Source organism: Talpa occidentalis, unplaced genomic scaffold (assembly GCF_014898055.3).
Source record: "Talpa occidentalis isolate TD23 unplaced genomic scaffold, MPIMG_talOcc4v2.1 talOcc4.11, whole genome shotgun sequence".
Classification (NCBI taxonomy): Eukaryota; Metazoa; Chordata; class Mammalia; order Eulipotyphla; family Talpidae; genus Talpa; species Talpa occidentalis.
Window position 1 is genome coordinate 25,300,156 of NW_023601104.1, and position 22,072 is coordinate 25,322,227.

The window sequence follows — 22,072 nt, forward strand, 5'->3', positions numbered from 1 at the left end:
TTAGTCTGACTGCCTGAGGTCCACATTCAGACCACCTGGTTCTTGGTTTCTTTGAGCCGTCATTTAAGGGTCTGTCAGATCTGCATTTCCCATTACTCTACGGGTGTGTATGTGCACACAGACTTCTATCCCAAACAGAGTAGCACCTTCCAGAAAGCAGGTATGGTTTCCTAAGCCTCCTTGCCTTCTCCCGGGTTAAGTGACATGTCTGTTTGAGTGACCCATGAACAAAATAGCAGGCCTAAATCCAGAGACTAGCGAACACCCAGGTTTAAGGACTTTCAGATCCCTAAGGGGGGAAAAATGGGGCATTTTTCTGATAACTTATTAGTTTGGAAAGTAATGGGGGGTGTGACTTATCTATCCCAGAGTTTCCCATTAGCCTACACTTAAAAATTTTTTTAGGTGTAGAAATAATGATCTTTAGACTAAACCAACAATATTACCCCAAGCTTTTTAAATTAATTCCAGGGCTTTAGCACCTGCGCTCAGGATCTAGTGCTGCTTCACCTATAAATTCACTCACCTGTTCAAGCCAGGCTGGGGGAGCACCTCCTGGAGCTGGCACTGGGGCAGGGACAGAGCTTATTTTTTCATCTCCACGGCTGAAGTTTCTTCTTGTGGCTTGTGGGGCTATTCACCTCAAGTTGTATTTGTCACCTAGAGCCTGTGGGTCCCAGTTACGCATTATTTTAATATGCCAGCTTTCCAAGAACTGACACGATGGCAGAAGTAGGAAAGAAGTGGACTGTCCGGGAGTTCACTTACCATGGCGTGGGCTCCCCTCAAGCGGCTGCTGGATGTGACCTACATGCGGCCGAAGCCGTGGCGGTGGTGTCAGAAGCCGGGCCTGCAATGAAAACAGCACCTGTGGCTGAAGACGCACCTGCTAGACGTGATCCTCTTGTCTCAGCGGGCAGGGAGCGCGCAGCACTGAAAATGGCGAGAACTTCAACCAGGTGGAACTCAAGCCCGAGACGACGGGCTACCAGCCGCAGGCCAAGCAGCAGGGCGGGCCCACCGCTCCCGCTCCGCCCCTGCGCAGAGCCTGTTCCGCCAACGAAGGCGTAGTTTTCTCTTTAAAAAAACCCAAACAGCCAGTCATTGAATTAAAAATAGAGCTGACTCCCCTACACCGCTTTGGCTTGAAAAATGTGTGGCATTAGGGGCAATTATGAAAAGGCCACACATTTTTATTTAAGGGATTTCACAAGTGATTCCTTCCACTGCCCCCTATCGCTTTCTCCCCATGGACTTGGGGATCTTAAAATGACAAAAAGGGGTGTGCTGTTCAAACCCTGCTTCCCCAGTAGCTTAAGAGTGATTATGGCGACTGGAAGGAATGACAAGTTTTCCCTACACCCGCCCCCTTATGATGGACATTACGTTGTCTCTACCTCTTCACTGTCACTACAAGAAACATGGCGCTGGCAACAAGGGCCGCCTGCAAGGAGCACGGGCTGAGCCACTTGGCAACAGGACTGTTTGACTCACCAGTGCTGGAGGCTACACGTCTGACATCCAGGTCGCAGGGTTGGTTCCAGGTCTCCCTCCTAGGCTTGGGCTGGCTCTTCTCCCTGTGTCTGTGTCCCAATCTCCCCTTTTTATCAAGACATCAGTGGTGTTAGATCAGGGCCTGCCCTAATGATGATCTTACCTGCTGAGACCCTATTTCCAGATAAGGTCACATACTGGGCAGGGGTGGGAGAGGTGGGGGGGCACTTCAACACCTTTTGGTGCTGGGGGACACAATTCAACCCATAACAAACACCACGAGAGAACCAGATGGTTGAAAGGCCTTTATTTATTTAGGAGGCGAGGGAGGGACACAGGGGGCGGGGCCATCACCTGCAGGGAGAGCGTGGGGCGGGCCGCAGGGGCTGAGCGAGCAAGCAGAAACACGGCGTCTCTAGCTGGAGAGGAGGAGTGCACGTCGTAAGTACCTGGTGCAAGTCTGTAATCAACCTAGCTGATGGGTAAGTACAGTGGATACTACTTAGTACATTCATACATGTTTCTAACATCGGATTTTTATATATACAGTATATGATCTGTTTTTATAAATGTACAGCTCGAAGAAAATGATCCTCCTTGTAAGGTACAGCATTAAACAAAAAAAACCAACATGGGCCAGCCACATTCCAACGGAAGACCCAGAGAGAGCGAGGCCGACAGCCCGGCCCAGGCCCCGGCCCCAGCCTGGTGGCCCGACGGGCCAGGCAGCATGGAAAGCAGCGCCCCGCCCCCCCGCACCCGCGGGCGCAGCAGGCCGGCTGCCCCCATGTCTGTACGGGAAGCGCCCGCTCATGGGGAGCCCCGCTGCGGAGGGCCGAGCCCCCCGGAGCGAAGGCAGAGAGGAATGTGTGGCGGGTCAGGGAAGGAGGGAGGAGAGAAATGAGCTCTTCAACTAAAGGCACTTGGTCAGCGGCGGCCGCTGGCAGCGGTTCCGGGGTCTGGTGAGCGGTGGGGTCCATTAGGATAGAGCAGACCGGGTGCCTGTGCACCCCACCTGTCCTCTCACCAGGTTTAAATACAATAAATAAATCTCAGCGGGTGGTGGTTTTACCCTCCTGGGCTCCTAGGACAGGTTACCTCGTGGGGTCATTTGCGGAGTCACACTCCGCTGTCCCCAGCCCAGCTGCTCGATGTCCTCTGAGGGGAAGGTGCCAGAATAGCTCCAGGCCCTGGAGAAGCGGCGGCTCGCTAGGCACCAGAGGAGTTCCCAGCTGTCCCCTTCCCATCTGCGCCTGGAGCCGCTTCCGCCTCGGGTGTCATGGTGCCTGTGTGCCTCAGATCTTGGTCACGTAGTTGTTGGGGAACAGGCCCTGCTTGCCTCGCAGTCGACCCGTCCACCAGCCAGAAGGATCTGCAGGGAGACGAGGCGGCCAAAGTGAAGGCGAGCAAGGCTGTGGTGGACAGGCACCCTGCCCCACGGGCTCACCACACCACAACGGTGATTTGGCTCCATCCGTGTTCTTTTTGTTGTACTGATTTTATTTGCAGTGGAAAAATAGGCTGTAAAAAGTCGCCCCTTGCCACAGCACACACCCAGAGGGGCCGCTAAGGGTCTCCTATACAAAGAACTTGCCGCCCAGATATGTGGCTTTGCTGGCAGCCTCCAGCTGTGGGCCCTGCAGAAACTTTCCCGTCTCTGGGGATGCTGACGGCCCCTATCTGGGGCCAGTGCTGAGCCAGGACCCAGGAGCTTCAGTTGCCGCAGCAAAGGGCCTGCTCTGGAATCAAGACTCTCTGCTTGCTTTGGGGTCTGAGGGCCCCCTAATCCTGCTTCCTCCACTTGCCTTCCCCAGGGTTAGTTTCCCGGTGCACAGTGCATGCCCCTCCCGAGGAACTCAAGCCTTATTTCCCAGATAATATTAGTCCCTTCACCAGTAGTATTTGGTATTTAGTCTTTCATGCTGTTCTTGTGCAATTACAAACACCAGTCAGTTTTAAGCAGAAAACAGGCCATGTCTATCTTATTATTCTACATCTTGCTTTTCAATACTTAACAGAGAAAAACTTCCAATATCTGAGGCCTCATTTTTTTTTAAACAACTGCATTGTACGCTAGAATTCCCTCACTGCTGGACACTTGTTCCTAATTTTCCACGACAATGACAATGCAATAAACGCACACACAAACACACACGCAATCTTGGGCCTGCCTGCAAGTACTTCTATAGGATAGATTTCCTGCATCAAAGAATATGGGTTTTCTATTACCTTTTAGTAAGAAAAAATATCTTTTGTAACAGGCAATACTTTCAAAAGTATAGAAGGAGAAGCCGTGGGGGCAACCGGTACCCATTTCTTGTACTTCCTTTCAGAGATACTTCATGTTAGACAAGCAGTATTTATTAAAATGAGGGGCAGTGTTTGTTCTGCACTCAAAAAATATACATTAACAGTATAAATAAAGGTCAGTTCCTATGAGTAGATAAAGAAGTGCCACCCTTTCTGCAGCTACTGTTCATAACATTTGTCTATTTTTCTCTCACTTATTATTCTTGTTAATAAGGAGTTTTTTATATATTAGTGAACTCATGAGTTGCAAATCTCTCTCCTCCAATTTGTTACTTTTTATTATATCTTAAGTAGCTGCAGCAATGATCTATTATTTAATTTCTCGTTTTCTTCTCACTTTGAGGAATCCTTCTGCACACTGACATTATTAAAACAGAAATTTCTCTTTACTTCCAGGACTTTTATGTCCCGTTTCTTCTTAGTTTCCCTCATTTCTTTATCTTTTTGTTTCTTTCTCTCCCCAGTCCTCACCACAAATACTACTTCCTTCAGGGTACTTTTTAACGTTCTAAGTCACGAGTCAGCTTTACCGTGCTTTACTGTGCTACCAGAAGCACTGATGTTTGAGCAGATATACATTCTATTATATTCTAAGATCTTCTCTTCCAAATTAATAAAGCACTCAGCCAAACCCACAGATGGCTTTTATAATAGATGTTATAGGTTGCCTCCCTGGCTTCCATTCCTCCTACCCTCATCACGTGGAAGTCATGAAGTCTGTGTGTGGGGTGACCTTCCTCGGGTCTTCCGGGACAGTCTCCATGAGGTCTAACTCACTCTACATACAACTTGATCTTGCTACAGAGATTAGCTCAGGGACAAACACATGACCAAATTTGGTCCAATAAGAGTAAAACCTAAGCCTTTTCTCTTCCGGTTAGGAGAGATTTCAGAGAGAATGCAAATTTTAGACAGTTTGACCCATCAGTCGGGAGCTGCTGCAGCCATTTTATTATCATGAGGAAAAACAGGTAAAGAAAGGAGAAAATACAGAGAAGAAGGCAGAGCTGAAAGAAGCATTATAAAAGGAAGTCTTGTTCTAACTGAGCCCGAAGCCTGACCTACCTCTGCAAGTTTCATTCAGAGAAGGCCTTAAATTCCCCTCCTGTTTTAGTTTTTACAACTCTGTGACTGTATGCTTTCTGGAAGGTTGTCCCACCAGCCGGCCATGCACTTACCTTCTTTGATAATATCGATAATGTCATTGGCATTGAAGCTGAGTTCATCTGTGTCCTGAGCATCGTAGGCGTACAGGGCCTTGCACTGTGGCACCTGAGGTTTGGGCTTGGGCTGGGGCTTGGGCCGGCCCCCCGCCGGGGTAGGTCGACTAGTTGTTTGTCTGCGGACCCTGTGGAGAGAGTGGAGGCTGGTGAGAGATGGGACCCAACAAGGGGTGGCAGCAGCGGTTGGTGGTCTGGGGTGTGGGGCCCCCACTGGCCATCTCCAGTCAAAATCCAGCTCCACTCTCAGAAGGTGTATTGCTCCCTAAAGTTTCTCTGAAAATAAAAAACACTTTCCCTGAAAGGTGGTTGTGTAAGGTAGTTCTCAGTAAATATTAGCTGCTGTTATTGTGTCCCCAGCATAGAAGGAAATATGGAAAAGACACATTCATATGAAAGTGTGTAAAGCATATTTAAACGCCAGGAGACAGTCCCGCCTCTATCCCTCCCCCTAGTTTTGGAAACAGAACTCTTGCTGGTGCCATGGAAGCCTCGGGCACCGCCCCTCAATGTCCACCCTTTCTGGAATCAGCAACCATGACCCTGCATTTTGCATGACTAACTCTGCTTCTCCCGGGGGCTCGACCGCAGATGTCGGATCCCTAAGCAATGAAGTGTGCCTATTTCAGCGTCAAAGAACTTTCATTCCATCACTTGCTCCATTTCTGAGCTGTTCCCTGGTGCATGTATTACAGTTCATTCACGTTCTCATGTCCTTTTACTAGCCCATGGCAGGAAGACGCCACAATTTTTCATCCAGTCCATTGTTGACGGTTATGTGGGATGATTCTAGATTTCACTAGTCCAAAAAGTGCCACCGAATATTCTTATGCGAGAGCTTATCCACGCGGTTTCTCTACTCCAGCACTGATGACATCTGGGGCTGGCGAACCCCGGTGGAGGAGCTGCTCTGCACGCTGGAGGGGACGCAGCAGCCTCCCTTGGCCTCACCTCCTTGCCCAGGGCGTGGGCATCAGCGCCGTCCGAGCGCGGGAGCGCTAACCCAGGCCTCCGAGCTTAAATGGAGTCTTTTTATCTATCTTGCCTCCAGTCTCCACGCAGACATTGTCTCGAAGGCGTGTTACTATAGTTTTCTCCTATTTGTTACTATTATACCTGGAACAATGATCAATGATGCTCATAATGTGTTTGCATTTTGCAAAAAAACCCCACAAAATAGAATTTTCCCTCCACTTTGCTCAAGGATAAACCAAAGCAACGGCTACGTTCATCTGCTCACAAAAGAAACGTAAGCCTGAAATTTCATCTGCGAGACTGCAGTAAACATTGTGGGGCCGGCTGTCAAGTCTGGCCTCACACCTACAAAAGGAAGAAGGGCAGGGCGGGCCTTTCCTCTGGCTGGAGTTCTGGAAGGAAGAAACACACCCATTTTTGGATTGTGCTCTCAGGAGGCTGGAGCCCCACTGTCCTCACGGAGCCGCTGTGATAACTGCTCAGGTCCCCGTTTTCCTGTCCCCGCTCCCACTCACTCCCCAGCAAGCACGTTCATCCAGAGGAAAGGCATCTTGCAGATCATCAGCGTGACATCACCTTCTCCCCAGTCTTCTGGAAATCCCCATTCCCTGCTTGAGAAGTGCTTGCTTCTCTGAAAGCTGGCCGGGCAAGCAAGCTTTTAATCAAGCAACCTCTATAGCAGGGATGTGTCAGCATTTGGTTAAATAAATAAGAGTCATTAACTTGGATACCAGAAGTCATCTGACTTCCCAGCAACAAGGAATGGGCAGGGTGGGGGGGGGTGCTTATTAGAGCACAGGGAGGGAAGAAAGCCTGGCAGTTTCGGGGAGCAGGGGCAGGTACACCCGTGCACATATGCACACACAACACGCACTCACAGAAGGACATAAGATGGGCTCTCTTCATGTCCCAGGGGTAAACCCCTCACCATTAGTGCAGGCTGATGAGGTCCTAAGAGTACAGTGACTTAGGTGCAAGCCCCACAGAGGGGGCCTCTTAGGGCAAGACAGAGACAATGACCCTCTGAAAGGCAAGACTCTCCCTGCAGCCATCCAGGAGTCACCCCCTCACACTGCCCTCCCTCTCTGGTTATATCCTCTCAGTTCCTCCTCCTTCACATCTCTCCTAAGAGTTGCTTCATTTCTAGGCTCCCAGAACATCACCCGGCTCGGTTTTTATTAGTTCACATCCTCCACTGAAAATCCTTCTAACAGCTTCTCTCTGCTCTTGGGAAACAGGCCGAAATCCTTCAGGGGGTCTACAAAGTTCCTGCCAGGTGCCCCCTCCTCCGTCCCAGTCCCTGTCCTGCCAGGCCACACTAGAACCTTCCTCCCGTCCTTCACAGAAGTTTCTCAGCCATGGTGGGGTTACGACTCCTGTGCACAGACTCCTAGCTTACATCAGATTTGCAAAGACACAATGAAAGACACAATGCCTCCCCCCAAAAGCATGAACAAGCAGGATGCCAGCTCTCATGACTTGTGTCCAATGTTGCATTGGAAGCTCTAGTCAAAGCAATTAGGCAAGAAAAGGAAAATGCGTACAGGCTGGGAAAGAGTGAAAAGAGATGATCTTGCAGAGAGAAAAATCCTAGGGAATGCACAATGAAACCGTCAGCGCTAACAAACGAGTTCAGCAGGACGACAGAACACGAGATCAGTGCCCACGAATCAGCTGCATTTCTGTGCTGTCATTGAAAAATCAGAAAACCAAACTGAGAAAACGATTCTATCTATAACATATGAAAAGAAAACTTAGCAATACAGTTACCAAAGCACTAGAAGTAGGATTCTATCTATAGGAAATGTCCAGAAGAGGCTAATTTATACTGTCAGAAAGCGGATTAGCGGTTGCCAAGGGCTGGAACTGGCAGCTGGGGGACTGACTGCTAATGGGGGAAAGTTTTCTCTTGGAGATGATGAAAATGTTCTAAAGTTATATTATGGTGGTGGTTGCACAATTGTGTTAATACACTAAAAACTGCTGAGTTCTTCTTTATATGGATTGGTTTTATGGTATGTCAGCTATCTCGAAAAACTACTTTTTAAAAAAACAAGTAAACTGCACATGCCCTTGGGCTATGCAGCACTTGCTGTTACCTGGGGTGTCCCAGCTGCCCAGAGTAGCTGCCAGGAGGTGGGGAGGGCCCCTCTAAATGGCCAGGTGAGCACAGCCACCAGTGGTCTTTGATCCCAAGATCAGAGGCTACTTCCTCAGGTAAGTCAAAATGAAACCAATCAAGATTACTCAGAGATTTTGGGGTCCCCTGCAGATCCACAGCAAGAGTTGGCTTGATTGTCCCAGCCCTTGACGCCTGCACGGCGCTGGCAATGTAAGTGTCTGGTTGTTTAGCACTTGGTTGAATGGGGTTCGTAGCACTTCACAGCTGGGAGAGTCCAGGGTAGGTTAGAGCTGGGGTGTTCTTGTTGGGGAGCAGAGCATGATGAGGTGAGTAGGAACGAGGGAAGGGATGGCAGAGGTGGAGAATCACTCTGCATTTTGCATTAGGAAGAGTAGGTTCAGGCAACACTGTGGCGGGGCTCTCTGGATCCCCCTGTTGAAACGTCCCCAGGGACCAGAAAGGGCTGCAACTGCCACGGCAGCTGATGCAGGGCAGGCTCTTCGGCAGTGGGCCAGTCACAGCAAAGTCCTCCTCACAGGTCATCCCGCCTCATTCTCACTTCCCAGCATGTCTTCACTGTTCTTGGAGGATCTTCTGGCAGCCCCTGCCCACAGCTCCATGAAAATCAGCTCTGCTGGTTGCCTGCGCCCTACGGGGCACCGTGCTAGGCGTTTTCAGACATCATTCCAGTTAACCTCCGAACATTTCTGTGCAAAGACTGATGCCGATTTCCTGCTGGTTTCATCACTGGCAGCAGAATGGCCTTGCCATAGGCCCCCAGAGCAGCAGCTGCACTGATCTTTCTGGTCCCTTGGACTGGCTTTGCTCCTCTGGTCTGACCCCATCCCAGCCAGCACCACTCATTTGTGTTCCGCCTTCAGATCGTTTTCACCTCCTGCCACATCTCTGGTAACCCTCGCCTGCAGGAGAACTTGTGTCCCGATTCTGCTGATTACCCCACTGGGCAGTAGGGCCTGGGCCTGCCTGTGCTCATCGCTGTGGCCTCAGTCTACACGTCCTGATGGAGTGACAGAGATGGCAGGAGGGGAGACCCTGGCTTGGGAGTCAGTGCGTAAGGTTAGCATATAACTTGGGTACATCACTCCACCTCTTCAGGGATCAGTGTCTTCATCTGTAAAATGTGAGGATTCAGGCTAATGGCCAACAGGCATACGGAAAAATGTTCAACATCCCTTACCATCAGGGAAATCAAAACCACAGTGAGATACCACCTCACACCAGTGAGAATGGCACATATCAAAAAAACAAGCAACAACAAATGCTGGCGAGGATGTGGTGAAAAAGGAACTGGTGCGAGTGCAAACTGGTCCAACCACTATGGAAAGTTGCCCGGAGGTTCCTCAGTCTACTAAAATGGAGCTACCATACGACCTGGCAATTCCACTCCTAGGGATCTACCCAAAGGACACAAAAACATTGATCCAAAAGAACACCCGTACCCCTATGTTTATTGCAGCATTATTTACAATAGGTAAAACCTATTACCTATTACCAAAACCTAAAACCTATTACCAAAATAGATGACTGGATCAAGAAGATGTGGTACATATACACCATGGAATATTATTCAGCAATCAAAAAAGATAAATTCATGCCATGCAAAGCAACATGGATGGAGCTAGAAGGAATTATGCTCAGTGAAATAAGCCAGAAGGAAAAAAAAATATTGATGGTTTCACTTACAGCAGGAATATAGGGGAACAAAATTAAGACATCAGTGTAAAAAAATAACAATAGTACAAAACACAACAAAACAAAAACAGACAATTATAAACCAGAGACATCTTGCAGGGGAGGAGGAGGGAGCACAGGGGACTGAGGTGATGGTGCACGGGTGACTTGGGGAAGGAAACTCTATGGGGACTGCACCTGAGGGGGTGGGGGGAAGCAAATATTGTTTAAAAATTAACAATAATATGGGCCTCCCCTGGTGGTGCAGCGGTTGAGCGCTGGGTTGCCAGGCTGCCCGCAGCTTCTCCAGCGCCAGTTCGATCCCCGGCCACCGGGGAGGGTCCCACCAAAAAAAAAAAAAAAAAACCAAAAAGCAAAACAAAACAATAATGTAAAAAATAAAAATTTAAAAAACCAACCAAAAACCAACCAAACACAAAGAAAGCTTTAAAGCACACTCTCCACAAAATCTGCTGTCAGGTGCACCAAGGAGCACAGGAATGAGGCGGCGAGCAGGGGCCCTGAGTTCTGCCACGCAGGCCTGGCAACCGCAGGGAAAACAGGTGCGAGCACAGCCATTTCCTGGCCGCGGGAGGCGCAGGTGACGCCAGACGCGCTCGCCTCCGCCACTAGGTGGCGCGCCTGCGTCGGCCACGAAGGGGAGCGCGCGCCCGTGGAGGCGCTGCTGGAGCTGATTAATGAGGTGGCGCAGGTACAGCAGCCTCCACGCGCAGCCAGAGAGCACCTGGCCGGGCCGCTGCCGTGGAGGAGGGGCTCAGCAAGCAAGCCCCCGCGCCCACCGCCCGCCGGGCTGCGTCCAGCCGCGAGAGAAGGTCGTTAACACTTTCAGCAATTCTGTGCCTGAGTTGCTGAACAGCCATTATTCATGATTAAATCAGACTCAGGAGTGAACAAATGACATGAACAGCAAAGGCAAGAGAGTTATAATGCAATTCTAATTATTCTGCTACATTTTACTTCTGTTGATGCCCGTGTACGCTGGCAGCCCTGCAATGCTCGAGACAGCACATGCCTCCCCACCTCTCCGTGCAGCCGAGGGCCTGCCGGCAGCCTGAAACCAGCCGCGACAAATATCAGAGCTCGGGCCTTTTTATCCCTGGGGGCTAGTGGCTCCGCAGCATGCCCACTGCCCTCCCACCCCACCCTCGGCAATGCGCGGGCACTCAGCTACGCAGCTTCCCTTCAGCTTATTTTATAACGGATACGCAGGACTGAGAGAACTTTGGTATGGCTGGTATTTTATGCTATCTGTACTTCTCAGAAACCTTAAAGACTGAAAATTGTTATAAAATTATTTCATTGGCATAATGCGAATGACAGCAAGAATTTCAGGCTCATGATTATAATTATTGTCCTTGTTGCCATCTCAATAAGTAGCATGTAGCATGTGGCACTAAAACTCCATGTAGCAATAAACCTGCACTGAACTGAGTCAATACAGTATTCCCACATATGTCACTGGCACGACACAGCTTTCCTATTACTACTTGACCACCACTTTGGGGTCACTTTCCGTTACATGGAAGCTACCGCCCATTAAGATGACAAGCACACGAAGGAGCTGGGTCACAGCCCCCCCAAGCAGGACCTTTCCCGAGCAGGCCGCTCCACTCCTCACACCACCACAATGGAACCGTTAGCGCGGTTCCCCAAGGGGCCAAGCCCTTGACAGCCACTTTGCTCAGAGAAAACCCAGCCTACCTGGAAAGCCCCTTTTGAGTGACCTGGGAAGACCACGCTGTGCCTGTGCTCCCAGACATCAGGATGCCACCCAACCTCTGAGCCCGCGTGGACAGCTGCCCAATCCCACAAGATGCCAAAAGCCCACAAGAAAGCAAAAGCTCCTGTGACGTCAATGACGATCAAGTTCTCTAAAGTGAAGCTAGTATTTGCGCTCTCCTGGGAATGCCGAGGCAGGACGGTGGAGCAGCACAGCAGCAGAGGGAGCTGCGCTCTCAAGTGCGTGCAGGCCCAGAGGCGCACAGCTAGTACTAGTGTGTTGGGGAAAAATGCCTCCCTTTTGTCTTGCTCCCCTAGGCCTACCATCCCCCCATTACATCAAGCAACACGGAACATTAGACCCTCATAGAGTCCAGAACTCTTTGCAGGTCAGAGACTTGAGTTCTTGAGAATGAATTCACAGGGCCAAGGGGCACCTTCCTTTCAGTCTTGGTTCAGTATTAACATTTCCCACAAGACAGGAATAACAGGGACAAAACAAAAATGAACCTGCAAGTTGCTTAGTGCTTTATAGTTTCCAAAACCCTTATTAAGCCTTTAAGAAACCCCCCAAATTTTATATTACACCATCCCTGTTACACAGGTAAGGACACCGGGTGCAAAAAGATTAAGTGATAAACATGAGGCCCCACAGCTGGTCATTAGTGAAACATCTGTGAGCCCAGCATGTGACTCAGTAATAATCCATGAATGAATCAATGAGGGAACAGATGAGCTGGACTCACACCCAGTTCGCTGGCCCCCTGCACTCTGCAACACTGCCAAGCTACCTTTGGTGAACTTCTCTGTGGCCCCCACGCCTCTGGGGCACTGGACCGGGCCTAGTCTATGCCAGGTGAGCAGGGATTAAGCCTTCAAATATCTCTGCTTTGTTCTGCAGATGTGAAACTTATGCCTTGCAATTCTAAGAAGGGAAAATAATGGCATTTTATTTCACTGGCTCTTAAAAATATGCTGTGCTCCAAAAGGTTGAATCTATAAACATTACTGGAAATGTGGGAATGGATGCCAGGAATTCCTAAGCTTCATGTCCACCCAGGCCAGGATATGGCTGCTGCTCCTGTAGATTAGGGGTTGGGAAATATTGCTATTGGACACTTGTTGAAAAATTTAAGCCCCTTGAAAATATGACTCCATTAGGAGGATCTCGTCCAGAGACACACAGGCAGCATTTACATTTTTTAATCGATGCTACTTTTGTGGCATGGCCAGAAACTCACCACTGAGCAGTTTTCAGTATTGCTCTGTTTCTCCAACTTCAGTTGGACTAATCTCTGGAGTATCCTAAAACTTCCTGAAGTCCTCCGATGAAATGGACCACAGCATTGAAAGGGGCAGCAGAAAAGACATTTACAAACTGGGTTTTAATGCTTGCAGTAATGAGCTGGAGCTGGATTATGGTGCATCTCAGCTATGGGAGGGAAAATATAAGGCACAGTGATCGGCAAAACAAGCATTTCCTTGGAATCGGAGCAAAGGCTGATGAATGAACTGCTTCTGTGATTCCTGCCTGCCACGGACTCGCTCCTGAGAATCAAGAAAGATGTTTAATCTGAATCAGAGTTTCCAAAGGGTCATCTCAGGGACTGCAAGATAAAATCCCCTCCACAGCTTTTTGTTCTCATGGAGAGTGATCACGATGATGAGGACAAGAACAGCTACCATGTCACCAACGACACCAGGGCGACACAAGGGGAAAGAATCTAGTAGGGATGGGAATTAACTTAGTGAAGGCTTCGTGCTCTTCCTCAGGAAAAAAAAAAAAAAAAAAAAAAAAAAAAAACCTGAAGCTAAAATAAACTGACAAAAACTTTCCTGAATTAACTTGAGGTGCTAATTACACCATTTGATTTCATCCCCATTACATGATCCAAAAGAAATGATTGCTTATGCTAAATATGTCTGTAAAGAACATTTACTGGGGGGAGGCGAGGGGAAAGGGGGGCGGGGTAGATGCCAGGGTGTGAAAGCTCGAGGAGAGAAAGACCTTGGTTATCTTGTTTTCATAGATTGGTGGCAAATTCATGGTTACTGTTTGGAACTGTGATGGGTACAGGAATTTTCATGTTTATGGAAAAGCACAAGCTCAGGATTCCAAAATGCCCCTCTTGCTCCAATAACCTCCCAGGGAATACACGCAGCTCATGTTTTCTTGGGGAAGGAGAGTTATTAAACACAGGTAACCGCGGGGCTTCTGAAATGTATGTCCAATGTCTCTAGCCACATTAGGAATTATTTTAATTTTCACCATATGTGTTTTAGAAAATAAATACTTAGAAAAAAGGAGGTTGGCTGGGATTCTGGTAGCTACCGAACTCGGTGAGCTTAATGAGTTTTACACACAATAGACGGGAAAATCTTACTGCCTGGAAGATGGTTTGGGAAGGTGCCCTCCTGCCAGCGCCAGAGCCACGGCCAAGACAGCATCATGTCTCTGTAGGCCCGAAGGTGGCAAAGGGTGTGATAAGACTTAAATAGGGAACCACGAAGCCGAGGGCTGGAAGGGAGCAGCCTTGGGTAAGACACAATGTTCCTCAATTGCCTGCTTTTGGCTGACAGATGCTCCTGGCTGGCTGGTTTGCAAGTCTATAACTTGCAAAGCAGGCTGGAAAGATGGTTTTGCTTGCCAAAACCAAAGCAAGTAGGAAGCTAGCAGCTAGAGCTAAGAGGTTTGGTACATTCTGCTGATTGATTTTAATCCCCTGCCTACTTTGGGACATTAAACTGGGCCCAGGGAGGCTGGTTTGACGATTTTAGTGATGTCCATTGATCTGAAGGGTGTAAGCCTGGGTGACAGTGAAGGTCCCGTTGCCTCAACAGCACCCTTTCTATTTACCTTTACAGGAAAACCTCCCTGGCTTTTATCAATTAGACAGCAGGTATCTGCAGAGTGGTGATTTTCAAAATGTGGTCCCTCAGTCAGCAGCATCTGAGAACTTGGTAAAATGTAAATTCTTGGGCCCCACCCAGAACTAAGGAATCAGAAACCCCGGAAGTAGGCCAGCAAGTTCTGTACCTGATTCTGGTATACATGACTGTTTGAGATTTGGGGGGAGACTTAATAATAAGTGTGGCCTCCACCCCCCTGATGACTGTACAATGGCAAGGTGCCCACCTCAGGACCAAATGAGGTAAGTCTTGCCAGGAGAAAAGACGCACCAGGAGACTACACGGCACAGTCCCTAAGAGCTTTGGAATCTTTAGAAAGAAGCTGTCAAGGCAGGAAGAACATCTCATAAAGGGGCACGAGGTGGGTGGGGAGCTGCCCACCCTGAGAACGGAGCTGTTGTTTCTCGTCAGCATTACTCTCTTTTGGACACAAGTCTCCAGCTCCTCGTGTGAAACGTATCGTTCTAGTGACATGGACAGAATGGAAAACGGAGGTGAGCATGAGGATGGGGAAGAGTTGGCTAGAGCAGGCCCCTCCTTAGGTCCGGCAGGGAGGACTATTCCACCCTTGCGACTCCTGTGGAGTTGGAGGATTCCTTCAAAGTCACAAGTTCCGGCACCACGAGATAGTCGTGACAGCACCATCACCACCACCGCTGTCATCAGGCTGCACTTCACCGAGCAGCCTCCTACTTGCAAAATGCCACGCTAGGAAGTGTGCATGTATTACTCCTGCCCGGTCTTAGACAGGTCATTGGGCTTACATAGGCCGTTCCCCCTTTTCTGGTTTTGGTAACGCCTCGCTGCAATATTCCTGCCTGGGGATTTGCGTCCATTCCCTGTCGAACACTCGCAGGGACAAGGCTTTAGACTCATGCCTAGACAGAGCGAAGAAATCCCTGAGCTTTGGTGCCACAAAAGGAGAGGGAGGCTACCAGCTTTCCTCACAGCAGCGGGGAGTCTTACCCTGCAGCACCCTGGTCGGGGACCTTGAGGAAGTCCAAGCTCTCCGGCATCTGCGACAAGCGATCGGAGCCAGTGGACTGCTGCCGTGGCAAGGGTGGGCGGGCCATGGGAGTGTACAGGTTTTTCTGATTCGACCTCAGGTTTCCAGGAACATGGGGATGTGGCACAAACTGGTTTTTGATGATGCCATTTTGATGGTATCCTAGAGAGGAAAAGAGGAGAAAACAAAGCTGAGTGTCTCTGATCTGCTAAAAGGTGCACTGACTGGCTTTCATTTATTAACCAAGAACAAGTTGTTTAATTTCTCCAGGCCTCAATTTCCCCACCTAAAAGAATGGGCGGGGGTGGGGGGGGGCATAAGTGCTAATATATATATATTTTTAAAAGATTTATTTATTTTTTTTATACAAGCACTGGGTACAGTCAGAAGTGCGGGAGGTTGAGCGAATTCACCAGAGCCAGAGCAGGGAGCAGAACAGGCAGACTGACGAAATACACTGCTGAGGGGAGCAGCAGGCAGCAGGAGAGGTCTGCGCGCCATGTGGGACCCTCCTCCGGTGGCCGGGGAGCAGCCGGGGATCGACCCGGTGCTGCAGAGGCTGCGGGCAGCTTCGCAGCCCAGCGCTCAACCGCTGCGCCACCAGGGGAGGCCCATAAGTGCTAATATATTGTGAGAAATGGAGCTAATAAGTTGTAACCCAGTGACTGCCTGGAGTATAGCAGACACCCTCACGTACTTGCTGAATCTGACAATAGAGTCACCAGATGTTCAGGGTTTCAAAACCCACAGTCAAGGAAAGGTAAGCCTGCAACTAGTTGGCAGGCACATTCTTGGGCTAAAAAATATTATGAGGTTATGATTCAAGAGGGCTGGCAGGCAGCTGTTTAAACAGCTGGATGTCCATTTTCAAGGGGTCAGTCTTGGGTGTCTTCTGCGGGAGCTCGTTGTGGGTGGTGGAGGGAACGCTCCTCACTAGCAGGGGAAATGTGGCCGCCAGTTGGAACTATCTGGATGGAGCAAGATCTCTGAGCCAAATAATAGTTTCTAGTTAAGATGATATTATCCGGAAGGTAACAGATTATGGTAACAGCTCTAAATCATCGGCTTTGGCCAAAAGGCACATTATCATCCCACGCTGTATATGAAGAAGCCCGATCTCTTCCACTGACAGCTGGGAAAGAAAGAAGGAGAACAAGATCCCCTCAGGCACACTCTGATGAACCTACCCCAGAACCTCTTCCAACCAAATTAAGAAATCTTTGGTATCAGTGGGATAAGCCTCAGTTTAAAAGGAACTCGGGCTCAGTTTAGATTCTGCTTGTTATAGCTATGTTGACCTTGAGCAAGATACCTGACCTCTCAGAGCACCAGTTTCTTCATTAAAGAAACAAGGAGACTGGAGGACCCGCTTGCTACCAAGGTTGCCCAGGACAGAAGAGGGTGTGCCAGACGGGACATGCTCAGGGTCATGATACTCCCAGGGGGATTCACAGATGGGCCGCTCCACATCACTGATGACCTGCTTGCTTGTGTCAAGTTCAGAAATTAAGAGTAAGCGTTTAGAAACATTTCAGTGGTTTGATAGGTTTATTTCATGTCTCTGGAATTTAGTAAGACACTCTGGCTTATGTTTTGCATGCTTTCAAAATTCCATTGTTTTAGTAATTTTTAAAAAATATCTTACTCAAGTATAGTTTGGATGGATTGGAAATTAAGGGAAACAAACAAAACCCCCCAACCCTGGTCCATAAGACCACTGAGAGTGAGGGATGTGCTGATCTAAGGGGCTCAGTCTAACGCCTCATTTTGTTGATGAAGAAATTGCCCCCTAGAGAAATTGTGATCTGATTTGGTCAGAGGCGACTTCAGTCAACCTAGCTGAGGCAAAGGAGTTTGCCAGAATTCTGCACGGGTGCTGGGGGAGAAGTAGGAGCACAATGCTACAAGGGTTCTCTTTTGTTTGGATTTTCTTCAAGGTTAAAGGTAGATGGGAGGAGAGGCAGGTGGGCCAGACAGAATGGGGGCTCCAACAGATGAGAATTGTTTCTCACTGCTAGGTACCAGCGTATATTTTGTCAGACAGCCAGGAGATTCCACAGCAGGAGACAAAAGAAGTGCTTTTTAATGCTCATCTTGAACACTGTTAAAATAGGATTCTCTTGTTTGGGATGATTTGAGCCCAAGATGGGTCCCAAGATGATCCTCTCAAGACTAAGAATTCCAAACTTACTAATATCAAACATCCTGGGAGCACTTTTTTATTAACTGAATTTTATGAGTAAAGAAAACCATTCTGTAAAATTTGAGAGTGCCCTTCAAACACTAAACAGATTTTAAGGGCAAAAATATTTTAAATTTATTTGGATTTTATTAATCTGCATGCTATACTGTTATCATAAAATACAAAATGTGAAACATAAGATTAAAAAAACCATTAATGATGTAATTCTCTCAGGCAGGTATTACTTGATTTTTTGGAGCAGTCTTCCTAGATCCCATAGGACTAAAAAAATTTTTTTTCTACTTAGTCATTAAGTTGCAAAATATTATCCTGATATTTGAGCGGAGCTGCTTAGTGATGGTAGGGTAATACCCGGTGACTCCTATTTGTACAAAGCCAACATCCTCTAACTGAAAGGCAGACAATACTCTGGTTGTCACAGCAAAGTTGTCCTTTCTCTCCTACTGATCTAGGAAGTCTTCCCTAAGGGAGCAATATCGCTAGAAATGAAATCCCGACTTCACTCAAGCACAGCTCAGTCTCACTAGTTCATACGTTTCCTGAATTTCAGGGTCACACGTAGGGCCAGTGTAGTTAGGGTACATCTGGCATTGAAATGGCCCATGGCTGGCTAATATGTGTGCATTGCCAAGGGGTCTCTTCCCAAACATCATTGATAAGTCACAGATCCAGGTTCGTGCTCTTGGTCTGTGACCTGAGATGAGCTTACCTGGGGGAGGAGGGGCAGCTCTCAGTGGGTAGTTGGCATTTTGAATCCCACTGGAATAACCTCTGTTTTGAATAGTATTCCTTCTGGTAGGACCTGAAATAAGCAAGCAAGACAAAGTTAAAACTCGTTCCTGGTGGCGCAGGGGTTAAGGTCTCAGTGCTATCAAGCTATCGCCAGCCACTACGGCATGAGTTCGATCCCCAGCCAGGGAATTAACCCACATGGCGCAGCAGACCTCTGCTTTGCCCGCTGCTCCCCTCAGCAGTGTACTTCGGTCAGTCTGCCTGTTCTGTTCCCCAGTCTGTCTCTGGTGAATCCTCTCACCCCCGTACCTCTGGCCTACACTCCAGTTCCTGTATGCATAAATAAATAAACATTTGTGAAATTTGGAATTCAGGTCCCGCTTGGACTGCGAGGTGCCAGGGGGCAGTGAAGAGGGGCAGTTGAAGGACAAGCCCCCCTAGTAGCTACTGGAGGGGCTGGGGGAGATGTTGATGGAGATCAGTCTTAAAATGGTAGAGACAGTAGCTTTACTGACAAGTATTAATAATCTTATAAAGATGTTTCCATTTTCGGATGCTTTCCAAAGACACAGATGGAATGCTTTAAAGTCAGTGCTCACGTTCTGAACACAGCATGGAAGCTAAACATGTGAGTGTCGCTCATCAGGGCCCCTGTCATGAAGCGTGGCTCAGCACCGATTCCACACCTGCTAATTGTCAAGGGCCTTTCACAGAAGGTCGTGTGTTCTACAGTCTCCCCATGAAGCACAAAAACCACAAAGGGTAGGAATGGACTTGTCCCCAGATACAGGCATGAAGAGTCAGAAAATCAGCTGGTGTTAAATGGAACATCACTGTGGCCAGAATCAGAGCTGGGATGGCAGGGCCACAGGTGACCCGATGAGGTCCCCAAGAGACATCTGTGTTTAGAAAGGAAAACAATAAATAAGGTCTCAAGTGGGGCATGAAGGAGAGCAGGATCTGAACCAGTCAGAACAGAGGGGTGCGGACTGGGGTGCAGAGTGAATTCCTTGTAAAGAGACAAGCTGGATAAAGACGGTCAGGAAGTAGCAAGCGAAACTGTGTCTTGGGGTCCTGGGGCCGAGGTCTGGTCAGGGTCTCCGTAGCTGGACGGCTCTTGCATTAAGACTGAATAAAACACTGAAATGGACAGTGTTCTACCCTGGAGCTTGCTGAACACGGCTCCCTCCGCCCTGCTGGCTATCTGCAGCCCTCTTTAGTTCTGCTCTGTGCCCTGGGTCTGAGTCCTTGGATGACTCTGCCTGAGCCCCGAGGCCTCTACATTCCAGATGGGTTGGGCCAAAGGGAGGCACTGGCTAGAGATATGCATGTTGGCCAGGAAGTGAAGCTGGAGCATCCTGCCTCCTTCCTGTCTACACCCTTCAGCTCAACTGTTCCCTCTCTCTGCTTCTTCAGGTTTAGGGGTAATGATATCCTACGGTTCTTTGTCCTGCGGTCCCCACTCTGTGTGTGCCCTTCATCCTGTCCATGTCTCCATAAAGAATCTATTTAAAAATGCCCTCAAAAATCTACCTTAAGTGCTGTCTATTTTGTATAAGTATCAACTGATACACTAACATACCAACAGTTGATGAGCAGTGTGGGGTAAAGGAAACAGACTTTTTCTCTGCTGGCCTCTGTGGCTATCACCGGCGCCTTGAATGCAGGAGGCACTTGTGAGTGTGGGCTCGGGGTACCCATGCCTGATGGTGGACACCTGGAGTATGCTGTGGGCATGCGTAGGTGGGCATGCGAGACAAGAGACTGAGCACACAGGGGTGGCGTTACACAGAGTACGGTGTGGCAGTGTGTGGCAGAGTGAGGCGCAGAATGGCTATGAGAGGAAGAGACCATGAGAGAAAGCCAGAGAGAGAGTAACGATTCGCCAGGGGCTGAGAGGCCCGCTAGCCTCCGCTCCCCCACCACACCTGCCCTTTATCTAGTTGCCTCACTACAAATGATGTAGAAAGATCATTAACTGCCTGAAAAAGCCACTGAGGGCTCCAGGACTCTCCTTTATCTGTCTGCCCAGATCCACAGAGAACCTGCCTGTGCCTTGCTGGCGCTACACATACTCTTCACTGATCATATACAGGGAAGAAAGATTTCTACTTTGTATGAACACATAGCATATGCAAACACTCTGCATTATAAATATAATTGTATATATATCAATTACAAATAGAAAAATAATTAAAGGCCAGTGAAGAAGCCAGAAGCGGGTGCGCATATGAGCACGGTGCGCGTCTTCTGGTAAAGCACTCTGAAGTGGGGGTGGGAGATCGTAAGGACGAAGCATGGTACACAGTTGGCAAATGTGGTCGATTTCTTTTCGGTTGGATAAGAAAGGATAGCCTTTGCATTAGCAACAAGATTTGATAGGAAAGGGATGGGAAATTTGAAGCCAACATCTTTTGATTTGTTTCCAACACAATGAAGCTGGTGATGCCGGGAACTCTATACACGAGTGCTCATCATTCAGGAAGGCTTTACCTGCCCCTCTGTCAGGATACTGGTTTAGTTTGAAATGTTCCAATGAGAAGAAAGCAGGAAGCAGATGGACTGGTTCTCTGCCTGCAGATCTGCGCATTTTAGGAGTGCTGGGTGAGAGGAGAGTTTGATAGGAACAGGTGATGGAGGGCCGCTGGGGGAGGGAGGGGTGCAGCAGGTGCCCAGGGGCCCCTCGAGCACTTACGGGAGTTCTTGGGCAGCCCAGGTCCGATGCTGACCTGCAGCACCTTGTTACTGGGCTTGAGGATGGCCAGGTCGCCGAAGCCTTGGTGGAACTGCACTTGCCGGGAGCCACCTGCACTCCAAGGACCCCAGTTCTCCTTTTTCAACTTGAGTTCAAGCCTGCAACAAGCATTTCTGTGTTTGTTGGAATTCACAAGTTGACTGAAGCAGCGAGAAAATGCTGCTCACAGTCTCCAGCAGGGACTTCTGCTGCTGGGCAAACATGCTGGAAAAACTAGGCAAGACCGGGTAACCTAGAGCAGGGACAGGGCCAAGAGCCTGGGTGCAAGCTCCATGGGTGTGGCATGGTGGTAAGTGAGCCCAGGAACCAGAGGTGGAAGCATCTAGGGCCCAGCACCTGTGAGAAACCGGTTGGTGAGGGAGGTACCCCACTGCAGGTGCCACTGCCCCTTTGTCAGGTGGATTGTGCGGCTGTCTTGGGGAATGCAGGATGGGGACAATTTGAGGCCACACCTGCTGCGTCGTATCATTGTGCTTTTCCCCGCTTTCTCTCAGGTGGAGTTTGTGGCAGAAGGAGATGCCTCAGACACTAGCGAACCCACGCTTCCTTAATATAGAATGCGGCTGCTGAATTAAGTTCTATTTCTTCGAGAGTCCCTGCCCCCAATAGTGAAGAAAATAAACACTAGCAATCAAAATACAAATAGAAGGGAAGTTTACTCACAATTCCAAAACTCCCCAGCCAAAGTTTATTTTTCATATTGCCTCTGTGTGTACTTAACACAACTCCATATTCTGCTTTTTTAACTTATATTTTCTCATATTGCAAGACAGAAAAATCAGTTTTAGGGCTGCTGATATATTCTGACGAGTGACATGGCTCTACACAGTCTTCCCTTTTTTGAGCACAAATTCCCAGATACAAATAATGGCCCTTGGGACTGATGGCCTGATTGTTCTTTAGAAAAGCTGTA

The 22,072-nt window shown here is 48.7% G+C and overlaps 1 protein-coding gene across 1 annotated transcript in view; it reads right to left on the minus strand.

The window, feature by feature from the left end:
- Positions 1–2,251: 2,251 nt before the first annotated feature.
- The window catches only part of MYO1E (myosin IE), a 194,153-nt gene continuing 174,332 nt past the window's right edge, over positions 2,252–22,072 (minus strand). The window contains exons 24-28 of the mRNA XM_037502590.2: positions 21,100–21,257; positions 18,382–18,474; positions 15,430–15,631; positions 4,983–5,152; positions 2,252–2,866 (exon numbers count right to left, since the gene is read on the minus strand). Coding sequence (XP_037358487.1) covers positions 2,790–2,866; positions 4,983–5,152; positions 15,430–15,631; positions 18,382–18,474; positions 21,100–21,257 — 700 coding nt within the window. The 3' untranslated portion in view covers positions 2,252–2,789. The remainder of the gene's footprint in view (positions 2,867–4,982; positions 5,153–15,429; positions 15,632–18,381; positions 18,475–21,099; positions 21,258–22,072) is intronic.